At 53.4% G+C, this 22945-nt stretch overlaps 1 protein-coding gene across 9 annotated transcripts in view; it reads right to left on the reverse strand.

Annotated features, from left to right (window-relative positions):
* PAX2 (paired box 2) overlaps positions 1–21352 on the reverse strand; it is a gene marked incomplete at both ends in the record, with an annotated part of 76368 nt that extends 55016 nt beyond the window's left edge. For 3 of the 9 annotated variants that reach the window (XM_084245003.1, XM_084245002.1, XM_084245005.1), the window contains 3 exons: positions 16725–16922; positions 17667–17835; positions 21247–21352. In XM_084245003.1, the coding sequence (XP_084101129.1) occupies positions 16725–16922; positions 17667–17835; positions 21247–21289 (410 nt within the window). The remainder of the gene's footprint in view (positions 1–16724; positions 16923–17666; positions 17836–21246) is intronic. The other 6 variants (XM_084245004.1, XM_084245006.1, XM_084245000.1 and 3 more) reach the window with 3 other exon arrangements.
* Between the last annotated feature and the right edge of the window lie 1593 nt (positions 21353–22945).

The following is a 22945-nucleotide window of genomic DNA, read 5'->3' on the forward strand; positions in this document are numbered from 1 at the left end:
GGTGGTGGTAGATTTTCCAAATTGTATGTGTGTGTGTATCTAGTTTCCAACTCATGTACATGACTGTGTGGCAAACTGTAAAGGGATGTGTTTCTCAGTTTCTGTGTTTCCAGAAACTATTTCCATGATTAGTGTATCTTTATATGAATATGTGCATTAATGTATTGATACAAGATTTATAGTGCTGGATATATTTGTTAAAACCTCCTTCATGAATAACCTGCCGATTTCTGTCACACATGTAAGTCACAGTCATATGTGACTCTACACTCACCACTGCTCTCTTTCCAGGGTTTTGAGATGTTCACACCACAACTGTGATTTTATATTGGCCCATGCACAATATTGATGTGCATAAATGTGCATTTGTATACCTGTGTATCTTTCTCTCTGTAGCCAGGATGGGATGGGGGTGGGGGGATGTGGAAATGAGAGAATTATTAAATGCCAAGTAGATGTGCAATAAATTCCATTGATTTTATAAACTCCAACTTGTCTTCAGTCTCCTTCCATTCTTTATCCTGGGGGCATTGCAACAAAAACCTATTTTAAATACCTTTACTTTCCCCCTTCCCCCTCCCCAAAAAAGTGTCAATATTTTATTTGGATTTTTAACTTCGCTCCATAACAGTTGTTTGACCTCCTGACTCGTGCGAGTCACATAAATTCTGGGACTTTATTCAGGAGCCATGTTCCTGCTATTGAATAAGCAATTTGGGAGGGTGAATTAATGACTTGTGCTGTTGCTGGAAAGTCCCTGAAGAAATATTAAAATTGCTTGCAGACTGAATCGATACTCAGTGAACACCCAGCAAGAGGGCTTTGGCTATGGAATGGCCACAGCAGGCAGGGCTGGTGAAGGAAGGGGAATTCCTACACCCAGCTTAGCGAGCCCCCTCCACCCCACCCCCAATTTTCCTCCAACCCTGGAGCTCTGTCATTTTCAGTAACAGTGAAGTCTTATTAAACCCCAACCAGGAGAGAGCTGATTTGTCCTGTGTCAGAAAGCAGGCTCAGGGGATAGTTTACTCTCTCACTAGCAACAAGAGCCTAGAGGCCTTATTGGAGGTATGGTCTGGACACTTCCACCTGCTGCAGAAATAGATGGTGCTGCTTCTCTCTAACAGGCTGCACTGTGCTTGGGGATCAGGAGCGCACAGGACTTGAGGAAGCTGATGTTGTGACTGTTTCCTGCTGGGTCGGCAGAAGTGTCAGCTCCTGCACTACTGGCCCAGTCTGTGCATCTGGCCAGTACTGAGATCACTCAGATGGCCCCACGATTTCAGCCTTTGTGTATGGGTGTGCCTGTGGGATGGGGAGTTTGAATTGTGTTGTGTGTTACTATGTATTGCATTGTGCCCCAGCTCATTCTGGCAGCTAGCTTCAGGCTTGTTACTTGGTGTTTTGTGGTATTGTACATTGTATCAAGGTGACTGCACTTTGTGTAACACTGAGCTGGAGGAATTTGAGTATTGTTTGGTGGCAATGTCTGTATCTTTGATTTGAATTATATTCGTTGATCATATCAGCATCTTTTTTTTCATAATGTATGTCTCCGAGATTAGGTTAATGGGTGTCTCCTAGGTGATATGAGTTGAGTAATGATGTTGGATCTGGGTGGTGGTGCATTATTTGGTAATTGCTTTTTCTGTGTGGTTGTAGGTAAGTGTACCTATCCTGATTCTTAGCTTGCTCTGGCTTGGTCATCTGAACTGCCCCTTTCCAGAAGGAAGATTCTAGAGATGCAGGACAAATCTCTTCTTCATAACCAAATGTACAATTTATGTCCTCTTGGAACCAAGTTGCCCCCTTGTTCTACATCCTCCTGTCATCTGCGTGATTTGGAGTCAAGTCCTTTGATCAAATCCTATGGCTATGGAGAGCTTAGATCTCTGGTGGGGCAAGAGGAGGATGGATGGGAACAAAGCTCCCCAACCCCAACTGAAAAACAAGATGAAGTCTCCCAGTCTGCTCTACTCTGGCTCTGGGCATCGGCACCTTCTTCCTTCCCAGTATCCTCAGAGGATGTGGGTGACAGTGGCCTGTGCTCACAGGGCCACCTGCACACCATGGAAGAGAACAGGAACATGTGCCAGGAACAACCTTCTGCTAGGGCACAGGGTCTTTGTTGTGATAAATGTATGATGACTCACTGGGCCTGTAACTGCAACATATATATATATAGCACTCCCAAGAGATTACACATGCCTATACTTCCTTTGCTCCAGAGTTGACATGAAATAGGGCGTAGTGGAATGCACGGGGATTTTAGAGCCAGTATTGCATGGGCTCAAATCCTAGCTCTGCTACTTAGCCTATGACCTGAACAAGTTATTTAAGTTCTCTATACTCCAGTTACCTCATCTATAAACAATCCTATAAAGCCCTATGGGGTTGTTTATGAGGCTTAAATCAATTAATACATGCAACATGCTTATAACAGTTCCTACTGCAGCAAGCACTTGTTAGCTATTATTATTATCGTGAATATAAGGACTTACCAAGTGAAGCAGTCATAAGACCGGCCTACCTTTTGTGCAAGCCTGTACACATGTTTGCTTGTGTATATAAAGCCCTCAGCTAAACCAGGGGGTGTGTGACTTAAGTAGAGAAGTATAAAAACTGCAGTCATGTTCATGGAGCCAGGGGTGGTTTTCCTCTTGGCTTTCTGGACATTCGGGCAGTGACAGGGGCTAGGGGTTGATGGAGTTCACCCTGCCCGTTCCCTGCAGAGGGTTTCATTCAGCCCTGGGCAGCAAATAGGCACCAAGAACATGGAGACCTTTGTATGCCTGACACTTACAAAAAAAATTTTAAGGGTGATGGAGTTCTCATGATTCAAACTTACTTCATTTAAATTTATTTCAATTTATTTATTTCAATTTATTTATTTACTTCATCCAAATTTACTTCCAATTAAAAAAACCACCCTGGCAAGGACTGTGGGTGCTATGGTGGTGGGAGAGCTCTGGTGACCACATCTGAGGGGAGAATTCCTGAACTGTCAAATGTTAACAAGAATGTAAAACTGTGATACTTCATTAATAAAAATATTAATAAACTTTACACAATTAAAAAATAAAAAACAGGACCTTTACCAGCTGATAGGTGTAAATAAGGAATAGTGGAAGCTAGTTGTTAAATTGGGAACTAAGGAAGGGGTAAGAAAGGAATCAGGTAAGTGGGTATCTTAATATTCACTTAATAGTCACACACTGGAAGTGTGCTGACTTTAAGTCCACTGACCTGAACTTGGGTTACCTAACTAGGCCAAAGGAACAGAGAGAACTTGGGACTCCAGTCCCATTCCATGGGATTTCCCATGAGGATGGGGAATCAGGATACATCCCTGTGAGTTTGGGAAACTTTGGTTTCATCTTTGTTCTTGCTGGACGCAGGGGACCTTTCAGTTACCCTGTGACTTTGAGCTACTGCACAGAAAACATTAAGCCCAAAGTAGAATTTTTCTCTTAAAATCCTTTATCCCTGAGCAGTGGAAATAACTGCAGTGATGATCAGTTTCTGAGCTCTTCTGGAATCTCCAGCTATGAGGGACAAGGGTAAACAGACATGGCTTGAATCTGTCAGTTATTCACTCACTTTTCCTCTTTCCTCTTCCTTTTTTATCTCCATTTTCTGTCCTCTCTTCCCCAACTCTTCCTGCTCACCTCCCTTTCCTCTACCCTTGATGACATTTCAGAATCGAAGGCACCTGTCAAACCCATCAAACAAGAATTTCCCCCTATGACTGCCTCATCTTATCTTTAAAAGAAACACAAAATGCACAGCACCACACGAAGCCCAGAAGCCCAGAAAATGCCAACCTTCAACTCCTCAAGCAACAGGTAGACTCATCCTAGAGAAAGAATGTACAGTCACATGAAATCCCCCCACACACATACACACAGGCTGTGCTCTCGGACAAAGTGGACAAAGGGAGCAATTATTTGACTAATTCAACTCAGAAAACTGAATCACAGAGGTTTCTTCCTGGAAGGACACAAGCAGGCCCCCTTCCTAAGTCCAGCCGGGCTACAGGAGACCATCATTCTCACTGCATTTCTGATACACAATTATGTTCATGGAATATCCTTTGGCTCCTCAAAGCTCCTTTATTTTAAAAGAATTCAATGTTTCTGCAGGTATGAGCCAGTGAGTAGCTTACACACACTGAAGCTACCCACATGGCGCAGTTCACACACACTGAAATAAACACAGAACAAGAAATATATACTTGATGATTACTATTGCCATAATAATAACTAGCATTTATTTAGTACTTTATATCTGTCGGGCACAATTCTAAGCAGGTTTATGTGGATTAACTCACTTAACTCTCATGAGAACCTACGAGAGAGCTGCCTGATCATGCTGAATGAGGAAACAGAGGTGCAGCAAGGATGAGATTTACCAATCACCATATAGCAAGTGAATAAGGGAGTTTGATTCACACTTGGCCTTTCTCCAAAAAATCCCACTTTCTTACGTTTTTCTACATAGGTTTTCATAAACTGCCTAACACATAGTAGGTGCTTAACCCCGGTTTTATGAATGAATGAAACAATAAGTGGATGAAAAACCATATCAATTAAGAACTCTGATTGTCTCCCTTAAGATGGTAAAGTGGGGGCCTCCCTGGTGGCGCAAGGGGTTGAGACGCAACCTATGAAGCTGTCTGCAGCCACTGCAGCATGAGTTCCATTCCCCGGCCAGGGAGCTATCCACATGGTGCAGCAGACCTCTCCTGCCTCACCCGCTGCTCCCCTCAGCAGTGTATTTCAGTACATCTGCCTGTTCTGCTCCCCGCTCTGTCTCTAGTGAATCCTCTCACCTCCGCACCTCTGGCCTGTACCCCAGCTCTTGTATGTATAAATAAACAAAAAAAAAATCTCATTAAAAAAAAAGATGGTAAAGTGGATCCCTTCAGGGAAGCCAGGTCTAACAGCAGCTTACACTTATTGAGAGAGTGATTTTCCCTCCTGAGCAACCTCAGGGGAATGTGTCCATCAGCTGTGCTCCATCAGATGCCAGATGCTCTAACCACCAGGTTTCCACTTGACTTTAGAACCAAGTCCAGCCTCCCTTCAAACCAGAATCCAGGCCCCAATGCACCAAAGATGCTTTCCAACTGAGTTGTTTCCTAGGACATTGTCCTTTGGAAATGGATATTTCCTAGTGAAATGAAAAACTTAGAAAATGAAAACCAGTGCTGGTGCTCTGTCTGGATAAAAACTAAGGAATTCCATCAATTGTGTGCAGACATTTCTAAACTGCCAGATATTTGGCATCATATTAACAACGCTTACAGATGATTGACTAGAGGTTTTGGTTTTCATCCAGATGTTTGGGAGTCACCACAGTCATTAACCTGTTTGTCAGCAAGTGCTTTTGCATTTCCTAGAGACATAAGTGAACACTAAAGAGGAAAAGAAGAACCCTGAATAAAGCAATCTAAAGAGGACAGGGGTAGCAGCTATTTGACAAAACTAGTCAAGCAGACTCTGTTCCAGGAATGGGTTGCTGCCTTGGAGATCCATTAGAACATGGATCCAACCCACAGGAGACTCATGTGCTTAAAGACCTTTGAAAACCTCGTAAGGCTGTCTCCTTGGCTATCTACAGAACACCAATCAGGTCTCTGCGTGGTGGAGCCAAGACATCAGTCCAGTGTCCAGCACAGAAAGCCCACATCATACCAGTCCACCCCCTCACCTGCACTGCCGCTCCACCCTCCGGGCACCTCGCTACCTGCGTGCTTGGCGATCTCTCAGCAGCACCAGTCCTCGCTGCAGATTTTGCAAAGCTTGGTGCAATTGTTTTGTGTCTTTGTATGTGCACCCCTATTTGAGATTTAGTGCTCTGCCTTTTATTATTTCCCTTCCCTCCATTTTCTTCTCCTCTGAACTTTTTCATACTATTTACAACTTCCTTGTCCGTAGAGAAACACGGTGATCTTTCAAGTGATTTTTCCTCTACTCAATTTATGTCCCTGTAAATAGGAACTTAGATTGTTCCATTCAATGGTATTTAGGGTGACCACTCTTATCAAAGAGATCATGGCACTAAAGGACTCCTTGCAAGGGACATTTGTCAATTCTTAGGAGGAACCGGCTCGCCTTACGTGCAAGAAGGCTGCGTGCATGCAGGCACGCTTGCAGGGCGTCTCATCTGTGCCTCTATGCTCCACTGCCCTGTGTCAATGCCGCTTGGCACTGGCACCAAGAGCCCAGTGAAACCATGATGTGGACAGCAGCCGACCCTTGACCTGCTGGAGATAAATCTGGGCTCCCGCCCTCCCTGCTGCTGAACACTCAGTTCTTTCAGGGGCAGATCCACACGCCTGGCAGGGCTGCTTCCTGCCAGCCCTCCCTCCCACGCACACCCTCCCTCCCTAAGCTGCAGAGGAGGCTCACGCTGACATTATTCACAAGCAAGATTTGGGGTGTCTCTTCTCCTAGAGGTGTGAGTTGGATGAGAAGCATGGAAATCAAGCAGGACAAGCCTCTGCTTCTGGGTCATCTACTGCCTTTTTCTCCTTCTCCGGAACATCTCATATCTTCTCATTTCTCACTCTATTTGACCTTGAACACTGGCCTCTCCTTTCACACCAAAATGTGTCCCAAGGGGGATGGCACTCCCAAAGAAGCAGTTACCTGGCCTGACAAGCCTGAAGACCAGTAGCCAGAAGGGCCAGCCCATCACTTCACTCCTGGAAATAAATCCCATTGTATTTGCATTTTAATTTTCCACATAAACAAAGGCCCAGAGTACTCGCTTGGGCAGCATCACTGGACGGATTTAATTAGAAATGAAAAGTTTATAGGGCCCTCTTTAATGCGATTAATGCTCAGTTAACATTTATCACATTCGTATGCTGGGATCGCCTTTTCTAAGCACTCGCTGGCCATGAAATGAATTTTGCCCAACTTTTTTTGTACCTGCCCTAGGAGGTCATCTGCTAAGGAGTCTGTACTGGCCGCCCAGGCTGTCGCCCTGCAGCCAGGAACTATCTGATCCCCAGAGCCAAGTTAAGGGAAAGAGAGGGTAGGGAAGGGAAGCGTGTGTGCTGGGGCAGGAGGGGGCAGCGGATGGGTGAGGGTGAATACTGTTTCTAGGAGGAGCTGGGCCAGAACCCGGCTCCACCCTCTGCAAAGAGCCGAGCGCTCAGCCCCACAGACTGGCTGAAAGACTTTAGAGCCTCTTCCCTACTGAAAGCACAAACATCTGGTCCATTTCTGTGGCCAAAAGCCAGGCTCTGGCAGGGGCTGCTCGGTGCAGTCACATCTGCCTGTCACTTCTCTCTGTCTTCTCCCATCTTCTTTCTACCTGGAGATTTGGTGCAATTGTTTTGTGTCTTTGTATGCACACTCCTATTTGAGATTTAGTGCTCTGCCTTTTATTATTTCCTTTACCTCCGTTTTCTTCTCCTCTGAACTTTTTAATGCTATTTACAACTTTAATGCTATTTACAATTAGATCTGCCCTCCCGAGCCCATGGTGGCTAAAGGGAGGAGCCCAAGTCTTGACCCCGGCAGCACTCATCTCCTTGGCTCTCCCAGAGGCCAGGCAGCCACAGCCAGTGGGAAGGCTGCCCACCCTGGTGCCAGCTCCCCAGGGATGCAGAGCAGCAGAACATGAAACCTCTGCCGGGAGGATGGCCTTCCTTATCTTATCAAATTCTTTTCACCCTTCAATTAGAGGCTACTGAGATTGGCCTCCTAACCCAAGCCAGCTAACCTAAGTGATGGAGAGATAGAGAGAAAGGGTAAGGGAGGGAGGAGGGAGGGGGGCATCCTCTCCACAGATGATAAAGGGAGATAAATAGCTCGACCTTTGTCCCTACCTACAGGCATAGTGCCTTTGAGGATCTCAGCAGACACAAAACAAGCAACAGCTACCAGTTCCCCTAGCAGTGCCTCACGCACACCCGCCAGTCTGTTCTACACTCTCCACGCCATTACCTCTACCAGGGCAAATGCACACGTGCATGCACACAGGCAAAACGTGCCGGGGCCCTTTGTGTTCCTGACAGGCTTCCCCACTCATCAACCCATGAGGACCGCTACTGTCCATTCAACCCCATGCTCTCCGGACAAAGCCTGCCAACATGCCAAACATGCCAAGAGATGGCAGGACTTCTTTCTGGAACCACACATTCGCTACAGCCGGAAACCCGCTGAACGGGAAACCACCAGTGCCCTGTTCAACAAGACTGACTTCTTTTAAGAGCTCCCTGGTATGCCAGGGCACCATTTAGACAGCCTCCCAGGGCTTGAATACTCGACTCCACGAGCCCACATGCTCTTTCCAAAACCAAAGCCCCCAACACACAGTCACCAGTTCCTCCTGGTATGACACATGCAGGTACCATCGTATGCTCTCGAATTAGGACAAAAGGTCACAGGATAAGGGGTGGGATGGGGGTCTCCTCTCTGACCACCTCTGCAGCCTGTCAGGTCAGGTGCTGCCTACAAGGCTCCTGGTTCCTTTCACCAGCTCAGCAGAGACCCTGGGGCCAGGAGGGGGCATCAGGCCCCGGGCCCCCAGTGTCTGCCCGCCCCCACTTGTTCAAGCTGGGAACCACCGCTGTGCTCCCTGCCCACCCTCCTGCCCTCACTAGCCCTCTCGAGTCCCTCCTCCCTGATTTCTTGACCTTACTATGCCCACGAGGTAGGTCCAGTCCCTCCATCCGCCTGCTGCCCTGTCTCACAGGAGCCCTTTCTCCCCCCTGCTGCCAGGAGTCGCCTCCGTGTCCTCTGGCTCCTTTGTTCCTGCATTGCTGCAGAGGAGCTCACTGCAGAGAGGTTCAGGCAGGGCTGGCGGCTGGCAGAGGAAGTCCAGGCAAAGTGGCCAGGGGCTCCTGGGAGGGGGCGCTCTCATCTGCAAAATCCAGGAAGCAGGGGAGTCCTCCCCTGCCTCTCGGTCTCTTCTGCCAGGGAGCATACTGGAGCCCACGGCACTGCAGCAGCCCAGAGCCACTGCCAAGCTGCCTGACAGTGTGCTGCCCAGGGCCATGAACTCTGGGTCCCTAACTTCCCTTCCCACACCACTCCCTTCACTCTGTCACCTTTCTCCCCTTGGCTGCCCCCCTCTCCCCTTTCCCACCTTCTGAGTCTCTTCAGGCACCCACCAGCCTGGTCGACCAGTTGCCCAGAGCTCTAGCTCCGTCCAACACCCCCAGACCTTGCAGGGCTACCAAAGGCCCTCAGGCCAGAGGAGCAGGAGCAATGCCCCATTGCCAAATGTCTGTGGCTCCCTGCTCTGCACTCTCCTGAACGACCTGCCCAGGCTGCGCCAGCTCTGCCAATCCAACACCTCCCCCCTTTACCTCCGAACCCCATCACCACCTTCCTCACTCTCCAGTCCTCATTCTGTTGTCCGCCCCTTGCATCTCACTCTCGTCATCCCTCGCTGTAGAGCGCACCCTCTTTGCCACCCCCCACCCCCCCACCCCGGGCTTCTGGACTACGAGCATCGGAAACTTCTCATCCCCTGAACTTGCACTGAGGCTACTGCTCTGGTCTGAGCAGAAAGATAAGTCATGTCTGGTTGCAGACCACTGGCCCATGAACAGAATCAGGCCCGAAGATGTGTTTTATCTGGCCAGCACAGGGGTTTTTAAGAGCACATCTTACTGCTTCCAAGCCGGACCTGTGTGTTCCAGCTCACGCCACCGTCTCGTCCCCCACACTGCCTCCTGCTGACCTTCCCCGCAGCGGCCCCAGGACATCTGTGCTGTGAGCCCCCAGACCCAGTCTGGGCCACCCGGCACCTCCATCACTGCTCCTCACGAACACACTTCGCGGTCTTGCTTTGAAAGCACTGCACCCCTCCCCACCCCGCAACACACCTGACCTCCCTAGAATGCTGTTTCTCTAGAATCTCTGTTCTTTCTCTCCTCACACACACGAAACATCTCCTTGTCATATTCTCTCTCAAGAAACAAGAAGAGTCCAGTTATTTTTGTGGTTGTGAGGTTAAGCAAGCAGAGAAGCCGGTGCTGTGACCCTCCCGTCTCCCCGGCTCCCTCTGTACCCCTCCCTCTCCCACCCAAGAGCTCCCAGGGTCTACAAGGAACGCTTGCTCCTTCTCCTCCACTCCGGGTCTTTCTCCTCTTGTTTCCCTCTCTCCCAACGTCAACCTGACGTCCAGCTTTCCTGAGGATGCCCCCACAACCCCCACCCCCTGCCTTCATGGCCCCCCAGGCTCCAATCCTTCCCCAGTTCCCAGCTATGTGTTTCTCACAGCTTCTACCTTCTTTCCCCAGCACCGAGATTGTGGGCGAAAGATTGGGAGGCTGGGCCTGGGCCTGGTCCTTGGGAAAGCTCTGCCAGGGACTGTGTGCCAGTGCCACTGTGGTGCCTCCTGATGCAGGAAGGGCAGGTGCCTTGGTGGGCGCTGTCTGGTGACTCTAACTGGCTGGGGTTGGGGGGAGCACTGGGAAAAGCATCTTTTGGCTGCGTATGCCATCAGCCCCAGGCTGGTCCCGCCAACTGAGCAGGTGGGACTCAAGTACGGAAGCACAATGGGCAGTTCTTCGTCACAAGCCAGCGTTGTTGCAGCAAAGACCTTTCTACAGGGGCTGACTGCCCTGAGGAGTGTTACATGCAAATAAAAACTGAAGGAAACTTTGGTCCCTCTTGCCTGAATTACGAGTGAGGACTCTCCAGCCTGGTCCTCAGACTGCTGCCACTTTCCCCCCGGGCCAGCGGCGGCCTCACTGATTGACCTGCGGGGCCCAAGAACTAGGCATCCAGCTGGTGTCTGTGACTGCAGGTCGCACCCTGTGGGCCTTTCTCTCTTTCCTCTGCTTGCTCAGAAGCACCTAAGAGCACCAAGGCAAGCTCGCACACCCACACAAGTCCCTACACAGCAAAGGCACAAGCTCTATGCCTACAAACCATCATGAATATATTCCAGCCGCACCTTCAGAGCACATGTGCTGAGCACACACAACTCACCTGCTTAACAGGAGAAAAACATGTCAACCCACGAGCTTAGTGGTAGATGGAGAAGCCCCAGGTGGTTTTCTACTTGACTTGTTATTTGGGGCCTGCTGATGAAACCCTGTTTCCCATTCCACCAGTCTGTGGGAGCCCTTCTCTCTGTCTAGACTCACCCTGGGGCTGGGGGGCTGCACGGGTGTACTGCACCTTGGCCGCTTCCCCTGCTAGAATCTGCACTCTGGACACCTGGCCTGGGGCGGGGTGGAGTGGGGGTGCAGGTCGTATTATGAGAAGAGCCTGCCGGAAGCAGGGAGTTGGCAAGCCAGGCCAGCAACTTTTCCTGCATTCTTCCAAGGAAGGGGACGTGGAAAAGGAATTCTTCCCACCACAGTTTCCTCTTAATGTAAGAGCCCCAACTCCAGGCAGAAACAAGGAGGGCAAAGGACAGACCTGAGCATTATGGGAAAACGTTGCAGAGTAGCTAGAGCTGAGGGTCTGGGAAGCTGCACGCACACGGTGGAGCCCCTGGCTTGAGGTGTTTCTTCGTCAGTCTTGCTGAGAAGACCGGGAAGCTGCACCCCTTGAGGGCTCATAAGGAGCCCCTCTTTGAGGCTCGTGTTCTTGAAAGGGGAGGAGAGGGTTGATTTGTCTCCTGCACCAGTTACTATGAGAGCTGCGCTCTCTCCAAAAACTGTAGTGTTCTTGTCCGTGAACACACATCATCACATATACAATAGCATATCTCATGTGTAGCAGGACAAGCCATTTCCCAACTGTTCCTGTCACCCCAACTTCCAACAATGCCTCTCATCCTCTGAATCTACTTTGCATAGTAACCCCCACCCCTTGTGCCTATAGGCACACAAAGCCATGCCCTCCTGGGCCACATGCCTGCTCCCTCCCCAGCATTTCCTTCTCCAGGCACCCCGCGTCCCTTCTCTAGGGGCTGCTCATGCCTGGCCCCATCTCCACTTGGCTAATTCCCCCTGTGGCCCCTGTATTGAACTGTTGTGTTGTCCATTTCCCTGTGACAAGGGCTCTGGTTACAGAGTTATTGATTGGTTTTCATGCAGACAGATGGGCCCCTTCTGAGCTCCCATCGAAATCCCTGGCTGTATGGGTTGATTGTTGCCTCTCGGGGTGTAGGATTGCACTGGAGACCACCCTCCACGCAACCTCCTTTGCCCAGGCTATGGCCGGTAATAAATGGAGGCAGCCTGAGCGATAATAAAAGCAATCGAGTAGGTTACCTGCGCAGACACAAGATTTATGTCTCTTCATATTTGATGGGATTGTTTTATTGAGTTCTCAGAGGAGTTGGGACACTGTTTATTTATTCATTCATTCATTCATTTATTTAAGGTCTCCCTCTTTTTCTTCTTTGCATCACCCTTCAAAACTGCACATCTTGGGGCACACTGGAGCTTTCATTAGGGACAACCTCTCCTGTCTTCCTCTTCTCAAGAGTTGCCAGCTAAGCGAAGAACTCAGGGTAACCAAGCCAACACTGTTTTCACCTGACGGTCAACCTGAGCCAACCAACAAGGAAACAGACCAACAGGACTGCTGGCCAAGATGGCCTATCTAAAATAACTTAGGGAACAAAAATGGGCTTCCAGGCAGACAACTCCAGCTCATTTTAAGTTATAAGAAAACCAACAGTCACGCCTATTTCACATGGAGTTCTAGTGATGGGTAACCTTGGCAGCAAGTGACCCTCTGAGAGGACAGGGAAGCAAGACTTTTCAGAAAATGGCATGCTGGTATGCTACTTGTGACCTGGCCTACGAGGCCCAGGGCCACAGAAGGCAAGTTCTCTGTCTTTATTGCTCCCATTCCTCTATGGGAAGACATCTTCTTAGACCACCAACTGGCCTTGGCTCTTTGCTGTGAGTCCAGCAGTCCCGACCACCAAACAAGTGCCAGGGGATGGAGATGTGGCAGGCAATGTCGCCCCTCTGGCCTGCTTTCATGGCGAGCCAGGACCAACAGTCCAATGTGCAGTGTTCTAGAACCTAACTTTCAGACAGGGAGCTGCTGACTCCAGCTTGGCTAAGTGTCATGGAAAGGACATTGCATGAACAGCTGGTAGACCAGTGCCACCCCACTGCCAGACCTCTGGTGACGAACGAAGACCTGCACGTGGCACAGGATGTATTCTTTAACACAGCACGGGGGCTGTAACCTTCGTGAAGTCAGTGTGGCTTCGCCAGGAGAATGAGTGTGCTCACTTAGAGCCAAATAGGCTCAATGAGAGTGCAGGAAGCACCTGATCAGGGAGAAATTGACTCTGAAGAGTCCACTCTGAAGATCTTGGGGCAGGAGTGCCCAAAGAGTGCAGGGCAGGCTGCAAAAGTTAAGAGTCATGGACTTATTGCCAGCTCATTCCAAAACAGCACCCTTAGGGAATCTTTAGCAACCCAAGACTCTCTGGAGTGTATGTCCACTCTTCCAGGGGAGCTGTATTCCCTGCCCAAGGCAATAGACAAACCCAGAGATTTGGGCATATAATCAGGAAACTTCTCCTGCTAGTCAATTGCTCAGCCATATAACTAGATGACATGTCCTGCCTTTCTGGGGCATGGCTCTCCCTTCATCTCTCCTCCGCCCAGTCATTTCCCACACTAAGTTTCCTTCTCAAGTCACCTGTTTATAAACACTCGCCTTCTACATAGATGGTGTGCAAGCCAAGGAGCTGGCCAGTCCATGCTTAGCAATCAGTAACCCAATATGGAGAATGAGTCAGACAGCACACGCTAAGCAATCCAGATTTTTGACAGTGGTCTCAGGAGGCAAGTGGGGAAGGGGAAAAACTCTGAGGGCCTCCCTAACCAACTCTCTTAGCTCAGAGGTATTTCTATGAGGATTTGCCAAAGGAAAGTGTGTGTTGGATGTCCAAGCTTTTATCGCGACAGGATCAGAGAAAACCAAACCAGTTTTAAAGCATGAAAAGCAATTTAGTTTATAACCATGACAGCATATTTCAAAGTGCGTCCACAGCATCTGTTTTGGGGAGAAGCTGAAAAACCTTCTGATTTGGCTAAGGTAGGTAAGCACATTTGGACTTTCTTTCTTGCCAGCTACCCCCGCCCCACCACACACACATACACCATTACTCATGACCATTATAAGTAATCCAACACAAGTGGGCACTTCACCAGCAATAAAGTTCTAAACTCAAGAACTGCCCATCGCCCCAGTGCACCTTGCTTTCTGCACAGAGGAAAACCTCCAAGCTCTTCCTATAGCGAGTGAGAATTTGCAAAGTTTCTGACATCACCAAGCACCAGCAGAAACATCCCGTCTTTATCAGACTTTAGGGTGAGACAAGGCATCTCAGACAAATGTTCCCCTTCAGAGCAAAGCACCTACAGGCATGAAGCGAAGGGCATGGTGCCCAGATGCAACCCCCGCCCCCGCCCCCCACCCCAACTCAGCAGCAGACAGGGAAGCCCCTGGAATTTTTTCCAAAATAAGAACATGCTAGGTTTCAGTCTCAAAGCGCAATCAAGAAAATCCTGGCTGCTCCTCGTTGACAAAGCAAGCCAGAAAGCGGGCCTGCAGAGCTGGGGCAGACTGCCCAAGCTGCCCAGGCCTCCCTGTTCCTCTCCTCCCACTCCATCTCCATCTCCAGTAACACCTGCCCACAGATGGCTATTTCTCCACACCCAAAGGAAGCCTTCCTGCTCTTTCAAGTTGAGCAGATTCTGCAACTGTCAGAGCTGTCAAGCTGAGGTTTACTCTCTCCCACTCTCATCCCACTCAGGGGTCATTTCCCTACATTCCTCCAATTCTGGTGGGTGCAGCTCAAGGCTTCTTAAGCTTGTGCTTGGGTTGCCTGCCTCCTGCTTTCTGTGACTTTTTTGGATGAAAACAATCCTAATGTTTGCATAGCCAGTTTCCAAAAACATCTCAGGCAATGAGGGGTATATATAGGGAAAGAAGGAGACACAGGATGCTAGACAGGGTGCTGGGCTAGGGGTGAAGCCACCACATGGATCGTTCTAATACCCCACCCATCAAGGGAAGCAAATGACTTGATCATGCATACATACACATAGACCTTATTTTCTTTTCCTATTTTTTCACCTACAACAGCATTTCTTGGGATCACTCTGCAGAACTCCAGCACCCAGTCCCAGCACCGTTACTCCTCAGCCAGCCTGCTGTCCTCCCAAGACCTCAGTTCTAACTCACTCTCAGGACCAGCAGCCAGCAGAGTCCATATCCCTGAATGACTCAGAAAACAATAGTTTGCCCCCTACCCAGTGCTCACCAGCACTCCTGCCCCAAAGCTTTCCCAGCTTCTCAGGCTGGCTTTTAAATGCAAAAGACTCTTTCCTCTTCCAAATAACCCTGCATCTTTCTCCTGCTCCTTCAGTAGGTGTCTGAATGTCAAATCACTATGCTTTCAATATCTGGCTGAGCCAGGCCCAGGGAGCTGGAGGGTTTTCGGAGGGTGTATAATTAGCTGATCAGTATTATGTTACCCTGTTCATAACTGAATAACCATTTTAATACAGATGGCACACACTGGGATAATTTCTGGGGTCGCCTTGCAGTACGTTACAGCACGAGTGTGGCAGAGGGAATCTTCTTTAGCCAAGGTACATTCTACCAGCTAATTTTACCTGCTGTTTTCAGGATGATTTGGGATAATTCCACATCATTTGCAAAATACTAAAAAAAAATTAAAAAAAAAAAAACCAAACCCTGACACATGATGCCAGTTTCAGAAAAAAGCACCATCTGAATTCTTAGTTGTCCTTAATGAGCCTATGAAGAGTGGAGAGAATAACAAAGGTAGGAAACCTTCAGCCCTCTTCTCATTTGAGGGTTTGCCTTAAATGGGGGGACAGGGTGTGAAAGACTAGCTAAGGCTCTCTGGAACTCACACTGGGCTGTACAGTTCTGTGATGGGGAAGCCAGCCTGGGGTCCTGTGTCCTACTGTGGTGTTTATGTGCTGTTCCCATCGCAGAGGAGCACGCCCACTGCCTACATGGAGTGTGCTCATGTATACTTCCAGAGAGCACACTTAGGAATTTTGTGCTACTCTGTGCCAAGCTGACTCCAGCCTGTGTCATACCCCATGTGCTGGACCTGTTGTCAGTGCCGACTCAGGTCTGGACACAGGCAGCAGAGGAGTTTGGCGGCATCACCTGAGGTTTAGTCTCAGGTCCATGAGTTGTACCTCCCTGCCTGGCATCCCTTTTCTTGTCCGGCTCCCTAGCTCCCTGCCAGCTGCTGGCTGCTGGTGGCTCTACAGGCCTGGACACCCATGCATATAGGCCGGAAATTCGCACAGCACTGGCCAGCAAGCCTGGGCTCCTGGGAGGCCAGCTTTGTGGGAGTTGGCAGGTTGGTGGAGAAGCCAGGATGAGGGGTTGCCCCTAGGGAAGCGAGCATGCCTTTAGAAAGGGAAGTCTGTTTGGAGGCAGTGAATAGACACTGGTCATTTGAAAGGCTTCGGCTGTGGGCTGTGATTGTCTCTAGATACCGAGGCGCGTAATCTTGGAGTCTTAATTACCACAAACACTTGGATTCATTTCCAGGATGCTGCCGGGAGAAGCCTGGCAGGGAATACCCAGGCCCAAGCTGGAGTCTGCCCTGTCTGTCTGTCTAGCTCTATGCTGCTCCCTGCCCAAAGGATTTCGGATGGGGCGGGGGAGGAAGGGTAGAGGGTAGAGAAAGAACTGAGACCCACCGGTGCCGAGAAACCCTCCTGGCCACGAGCTGGGGACCCGAGAGCTGCCCTGCAGACCAGGCAGCACGCTCACCTGTTGATGGAAGAGACGCTGGGCACCGTGTCGTTGTCACAGATGCCCTCTGCCAGGAGCCGGTCTCGGATCTCCCAGGCAAACATGGTCGGGTTCTGTCGCTTGTATTCGGCAATCTTGTCCACCACTTTGGGCGTCGCTACTTTGGGCTTGGAGCCTCCTATCACTCCAGGCTTGATGCTGCCAGTCTCGTAGTACCTGCGCCGGGAAGGCCGGCGGGGTCAGCGAGGGGCGCAGCGGCAGCGGCAGCGGCGGGGGGCTGCAGGCCCTGGAGTTGCTGAGCCGCTCTCCCGCCAGAGGCAGCAGCAGAGGGAGAAGCCCGGTGTGACTGAGCTGGCTTCCAGAGGGCGCCTGGCCAGGGCAAGGGACGGGCCACCGCGGAGGATGGGGAAGGGGGAGGACAAAGGGGAAGTTCCCTCCTGGGAGGGGGTCAAACCACCCGCCTGAGCAGGTGGCCCTGGGGTGCTCAGGCAGGAGCACGGGCAGACCTGTCAGACCAGGGCGGAGGCACAAGCTCCAGCCCTTTCCCACTGGGCACAGAGCTCCTGAGCGCCTTCTGCCCCCCCCCCCCCCCCCCCGCTGATTTTTCTCCTCTTGGGAACCCATTCTCACTACTCCCCACCCTGTTCCTCCAACACCTGAGTTCCAGTGAACTCTGCCAGAAGAGGCAACACCCCTTGCTTAAGACTGGAATCTAGACTGCCTCTCCCCCTTGCCCTGGAGCAGAAGGGGGTGCTGGTGAACCCTGCTTCACCCTTGCTCCTGCCCCCCCACCACCCGGGTGCCCTCTCCAAAAGGAGCAGCTCTCCAGACACCCCCAAGTCAGGGCTCTCCCTTTTTCGTTGCTGTCCTCAACTTTTCGCCAAGTCCTTGGGCTGCAGACCCAGGACTGGCCCAGGAAGGAGGCAGGGTGTCTCCCGGGGGCAGCTCTGTGGCCCTCACCTGCCCAGGATTTTGCTGACACAGCCGTGGCTGACCCGCAGCTGCCTAGAGATGTCGCAGGGCCGCACGCCCTGGTGGGCCAGCTCCACGATGCGCTGCCTCACCACGTCGGGCAGGGGCCGGCCGTTCACAAACACCCCCCCGAGCTGATTCACACCCCCGTGCCCTGCTGGGGAGAGACAAGAAAAAAACACAACACCCCACACACAGCAGGGACCGGCCATTAGTCAGGGTCCGTGGCCCAGGACGTGTGAAGGGAGCAGGCAGGGTGGAAAGGTTTGTTCCCGAGTTCACGGGAGAAGGGCGGCCGCCGCTGACCACAGCGCGGAAGACGGGGGTGGGAACCCGCCCTACTGTGGACGCAGAAACGTGGACGCTGGACAGAGAGCAGGGAAAGAGCGGGGCTCGTGGACCAGAACCATTCAAGGGAAAAAGGGAGGGAAGGAATGGAGAAGCAAGGTGTGGGAGCAGAGAGAAGGGGGAGAAGAAACAGCAAGGGGACGAATGCATCAGGAAAGAAGTGGGAACAAGGCAGGCCAGGCCTGGCAGAGGAGCGCCCAGCACGCAGCCAGATCCCGCCTGAGCCGCAGGCAAGAGGGAGCGATGCGTGAGGGCAGGCGAGGGCTTGGAGGTGGGTGATTTGGGGGGGTCTGGGCTGCCTGACTCTGTCTATAAGGGCTCCAAGCACAGAGAAGGGGCTAAGTCCCTGATAGTCCTTCTTCTGCCCCCTACCTCTTTCCTTGCATTTATTTTTATTTTAAATTAGGTTTGCAGTTTTCTTCTGCTTTCCCTGTGTTTTTGTTTTGCATTTTGGTTGGGAGTTTTTCTTTCCTTTATGTTTTATATCTTCAGATATTGGGGGAGGCATATTTCCCTTCACTTCCCTAGTGTACGAGAAAGCCAGGTGGAAGAGGGGAGGCTGAAGAGGTAGGGCCCAGAGGCAGCCGCAAGCTCAGGGGCAGCGGAGAGCATCCAGAGAACAGCAGCGCCTGAGCTCTTCCTCCAGCGCTCAGCCAGGTTTGGGGCCCGCCTAGCCCAGGTGGTGTGGTGCAGGTTGCCCAGGGGGGCTGAGGGCTTACAGGGCACCCTTGCAGCCAGCAAGAGCCAGCTCGCCGTCCCCCTGACCTCTTAGGAGTCAGCGGCAGCCCAGGAGATGGCAGCGCCAGGGCGTCTGCTGTCCTGACCAGGCGCAGGGCGCTGGGCTTCCAAGCCGGCTCCAGAGCCCGCTACCAACCTGGGCACCAAAGGAGGTCACCAGGTGCCAAGTCTGAGGGCACTGTCCCCCTCCCCCTTCCCCTTGGCCTGCGGGACACTTGAAATGCTGCACCCGGAGCCATCAACCCACAGCTGCATTCCCAGAACTTCGAGTTCCAGCTGCCACGGGGCCAAACGGCCCCGAACCTGCAGCCCCGGCCCTGCTATCCTCAGGCGACTTTCGGAAAAAGCGGGAACATGCACACCCGCTTTCCTTCCGGGTCCCTTCTCCAGGAACGGAGAGGAAGGCAAGGCAAACCCTGGGGGAGAAGCCTCTGATCTGGAGGTCGGTGGAGGCCGGAACCTTTTCTTTTACCCCCCATCCAGCCTGTCTCCCCACCTCTAGCCCCGCTCCTCACCCCCACCTCCAAGCCCCAGCCTGACCATTAATAATTTAGGCCCCGGGAGAACTCGCGTTACCGGTATGAAAAGGCGGCAGCTGCGGGCGGATTAAAGATGAATAATTCAGCCTCCCCGGGCTGCGGGCCCGGCCCCTCGGCCCCAATCTAAGGGGTGGGGATGGGAAGGGGGCGCCGCTGGCGTCCAGGGCTGGGGGCCGGGAGCCGCCGCTGCGTCGGGCCTGGAATGCGCCACCGCCGCCGGCGCGGGCTCGGGCTGCGGCTGCGGCTGCGTGCGGGTCGGCCCGCCAGTGCGCCGGCTCTCGCCGAGATGGTCTCCCATCCTCCGAACGGCTCCCTTCAGCTCTCCTCGCTTCCCTTTGGGTTTCAAAGTGCCATCCGGAGGACGGCTGGGGCCGGCGGATCCCCCGCAGAAGCCGGGAGAGGAGTGAGCGCAGCGGCGCGCGGGCCGGGCGCAAGCCGGGCCGGGAAGGCGGCCGTGGTCCGGCTCCGCTTCTCCAGACAGGAGCCAGCCTGGCTCTGCTTTCGGAGCCCCGCGGCAGCCCAGGCCCCTGGCCGGGATCTTCTGTGCTTGAAAATTATTTAGGGAAATGTATTTTATCCCAGGAGTATTTTTTAAGCTCCCCCCTGCAAAGCTGAATACTTGGTTAGAGAGAAACAGAGCTCTCCCTCCTTGGCGCTCTTGTCTGCAGCACAGATCCAAGCCAGGTCTAAAAAGTTTGCTGTGATGAAAAGTTACAAATCATCCTTAATTATTAATCTACAGTGAGGAAGTTTTTTACTTATCTTTTTAAGCAAACCCCGTAAAAAAAAAATTCTTAGGATTGTTTTCCGGGCTAAAGATATACAACATGAATTAGATAAATTCAAATTTCATTAAAGCAAGCCCTCTTTTCCTCTTTTTCATTTATTTTCTCCCCTTCCTCTTTTCCTGCAGCATCCTTTGCGGCGTCTTTATCTTATTTCCTTCCCCTTGTTTTGATTTCTCTCTCCTTTCTCCCCACCTTTGGCATTTGTCTTCCTTTTGTTCTTTTCGCTCATTTTCTGCCTCTTTGCCTATCCCTGGCCAGGTCACCGGCGGGACCATCATCACCAGGGAGTGAGAGGCCAGCGAGGAGCCTCCAGAACAGGAAGCGGAGCTTTGCTCTGCCCAGGGGTCGCCTGCCCAGGGGTCCTCCCCTTCTTGTCTTGTTGACTTAGATTTCTCCTTGGAACCCCTCTTTGTTTTTAGAGCATTTACCAGGGAGAGGTGGACAAAGATGACCACTCTGCCCTGCCGAGCCTGGACCCCCAACTCAAAGAGAAGGGGAAGGAGAGGTAGAAAAGAAACGAAGTATTTCAAACCAGCCCACAAGAAGCCTCGGCCGGGCTGGTAGGGCCAGCAGACACTGGGAGCTGAGGGTCAGATGGGGGCACCCCACCCCCCACAAGCCTGACTGTCCTGAAACTGAAGCTGACCACGCTAGGTGTCTCCTCCTGGACAATCACAGTCTAACTTTGAGCCAGGTTGAGATGAGGAAAGGGAGGAGGGGGAGCCGAACAGAGAGAGAAGACAGAGGAGACACAACACAACACAACACAAAACCCTGCCAACTGCCTCCCCATCAGTGCTGCACTCCAGGGCAAGAGGGTGACCAGAGAGCAGGGTGGCTGGAGCCGGGGCCGGGGGCTGAGGAGCAAAGGCTGAAGGAGCAGGCGGCAGGAAGGAAGGTAAGTGACGGGCACCGGGAAGGTAGGAAGGCAGGTAGAGGCAGAAGTATGGGTGACAGAGGGAGCGGGAAGCTGGAGACTTTCAGAAACACTGAGACATGAGGGGAAGAGGTAGAACGAAAAGGGGGGTTGGGAGAGGCCAGCGTGGCCTCCAAGGTGGGATCTGAGCGCCGCGGGCCGGGGCCGGGGCCGGGCCGGGGCTGGGCAGGGCAGGGGCCGCGAGCCTGGAGCCGCAGGAGCCGGGCGCCGGTACTCACGGTGCATCGCGGAGAAGGGATCTGCTTTGCAGTGCATATCCATGGGGAGGCAGAGGAGCGGGAGCAGCGCGGCCGCCGCCGCCGTGTCGCCTCTCAAACTCAACTTCAGGACTTGAAGAGAAAAGGGAAGGACGGTGGGGGTGGGGGTGAGAGGGCGCCCGGCTGCGGCGGGGCGCGCGGGGGTGGGGGGCACGGCGCGGCGGTCCCCGCGGGGACTCCTCCCGGGCCGGCCGGCGCTCGCAACCGTCGCTGCCGCAACTTCCCGCCGTCGGGGCGCGGGGCCGGGCGGTCAGCAGAAAGGTCCTGGGGCGGCGGGCCGGGCCGGGGGGATCTGGGGGCGCATGGCGCGCGCCGCAGCGGCGGCCGGAGCTGAGGCTGGGCGGGGGCGGCGGCGCGCTCAGCTCCCCTGGAGCCCGGTCATCCAAGAGGCAGCGTTCAGAGAGGGCGAGGGCCGGGGGCGTCCCGAGGGCGCCGGGTGGGGAGCCGGGTGTCTCCAAGTGCCGGTGAGTTGGCGAAGTTGGCGGAGAAGTAGCAATCCTCGGGATGTCCGAGCGGGCGCCTCCGGGAGGACAGCGCGAGCCGGGCCCCCGCCCCCGGAGCAGGCAGGCGCGCCGCCGCGGCCGCGGGGCCGGGAGAGGGAGGGAGCCGCGCGGCGCCGGCAGCGCTGGGCTGCCCCCAGGTGGGTTGCGGCTGCGAGCAGGCTGGCCGGAGACTGGAGCCTCGGCTCCCGGTGCGTGTCTCTCTAAAAGCTGCAAAGCCCCCTCCAGACCCCCGCCTCCTCCCCGCGCTGGAGATGGATGACTTGTCAGACAAAGGCAATAGATTCCACCACTCTGTGATTCGCCAGCGCCGGAGCCCCGAGCCTCGGCGAGGAGGGCCCCGCGCCTGTCACTCCGGTGCCGGCGAGGGGAGGGCGCAGGAGGGGGAAGGAGGGAGGGAGCGGCGGGCGCAGGAAGAGGGAGGGAAGGGAGCGGGCCAGGGGGAGGGGGGAGGGGGGCAGGGGATTAAAACTACACTGAGAAACGAAACTCGCCGATAAGATAAACGTTAGATAAGGATAAAGCGCGGCCGGCCTAATGAATATTCAGGCGGCGGCTCCGGGCCGCCGAGCGCGCGGCGCTCGGAAACCCGCTCGCGGTCCCAACTCCCCGGCCCCCCGGTGCAGCCGCCAGCGCCCGCCGGGGCCACGCGACCCCGAGCTCGGTCCGCACCCCTAGTCCGAGCCCCTCTCGCTCGCGGCGCCGAGTTCCTTCCTGACCGTTCTGTCCTGTCTGGTCCTTCCTTTCTGCCTTTCGCCCCTGAGCTACCTTCCCAGCCACGCGCCCCCCGATTCTCAACCCCGGGCAAAGTGCTGGCAGTTCGTCCTCTCCCGCACGGCGCGCGGCGGCACGTAGGTGGCCCTGGTCCCCTCGCCCCTCGGCGTCTGCGCAGCCCCGAGCGCGGGGTTTGGCGTCCAGCTGGAGACCCGGCGAGGACCCACCTGCGTCAGGGGGACCCGGCAGATGGTGGGAGGGCGCCCGGGCCTCCGGGAGGCTGGGGAGAGGGGCTTGGGGTGGGAGGCAGCGCAGAGCCACTGCTCGCGGGCGGTAAGGACGCGGACTCCTGCTCTCCCGGCTGGGAAGAAGAGGCTGCGAGGGAGGCTGAGCGCCGCCCGCCGCCTGTTCCGCGCGCGGAGCCGGCGCAGGAGGCGCTGCGCGCT

This window comes from Talpa europaea (assembly GCF_964194135.1).
Source record: "Talpa europaea genome assembly, chromosome: 10".
In the NCBI taxonomy this organism is placed as follows: domain Eukaryota; kingdom Metazoa; phylum Chordata; class Mammalia; order Eulipotyphla; family Talpidae; genus Talpa; species Talpa europaea.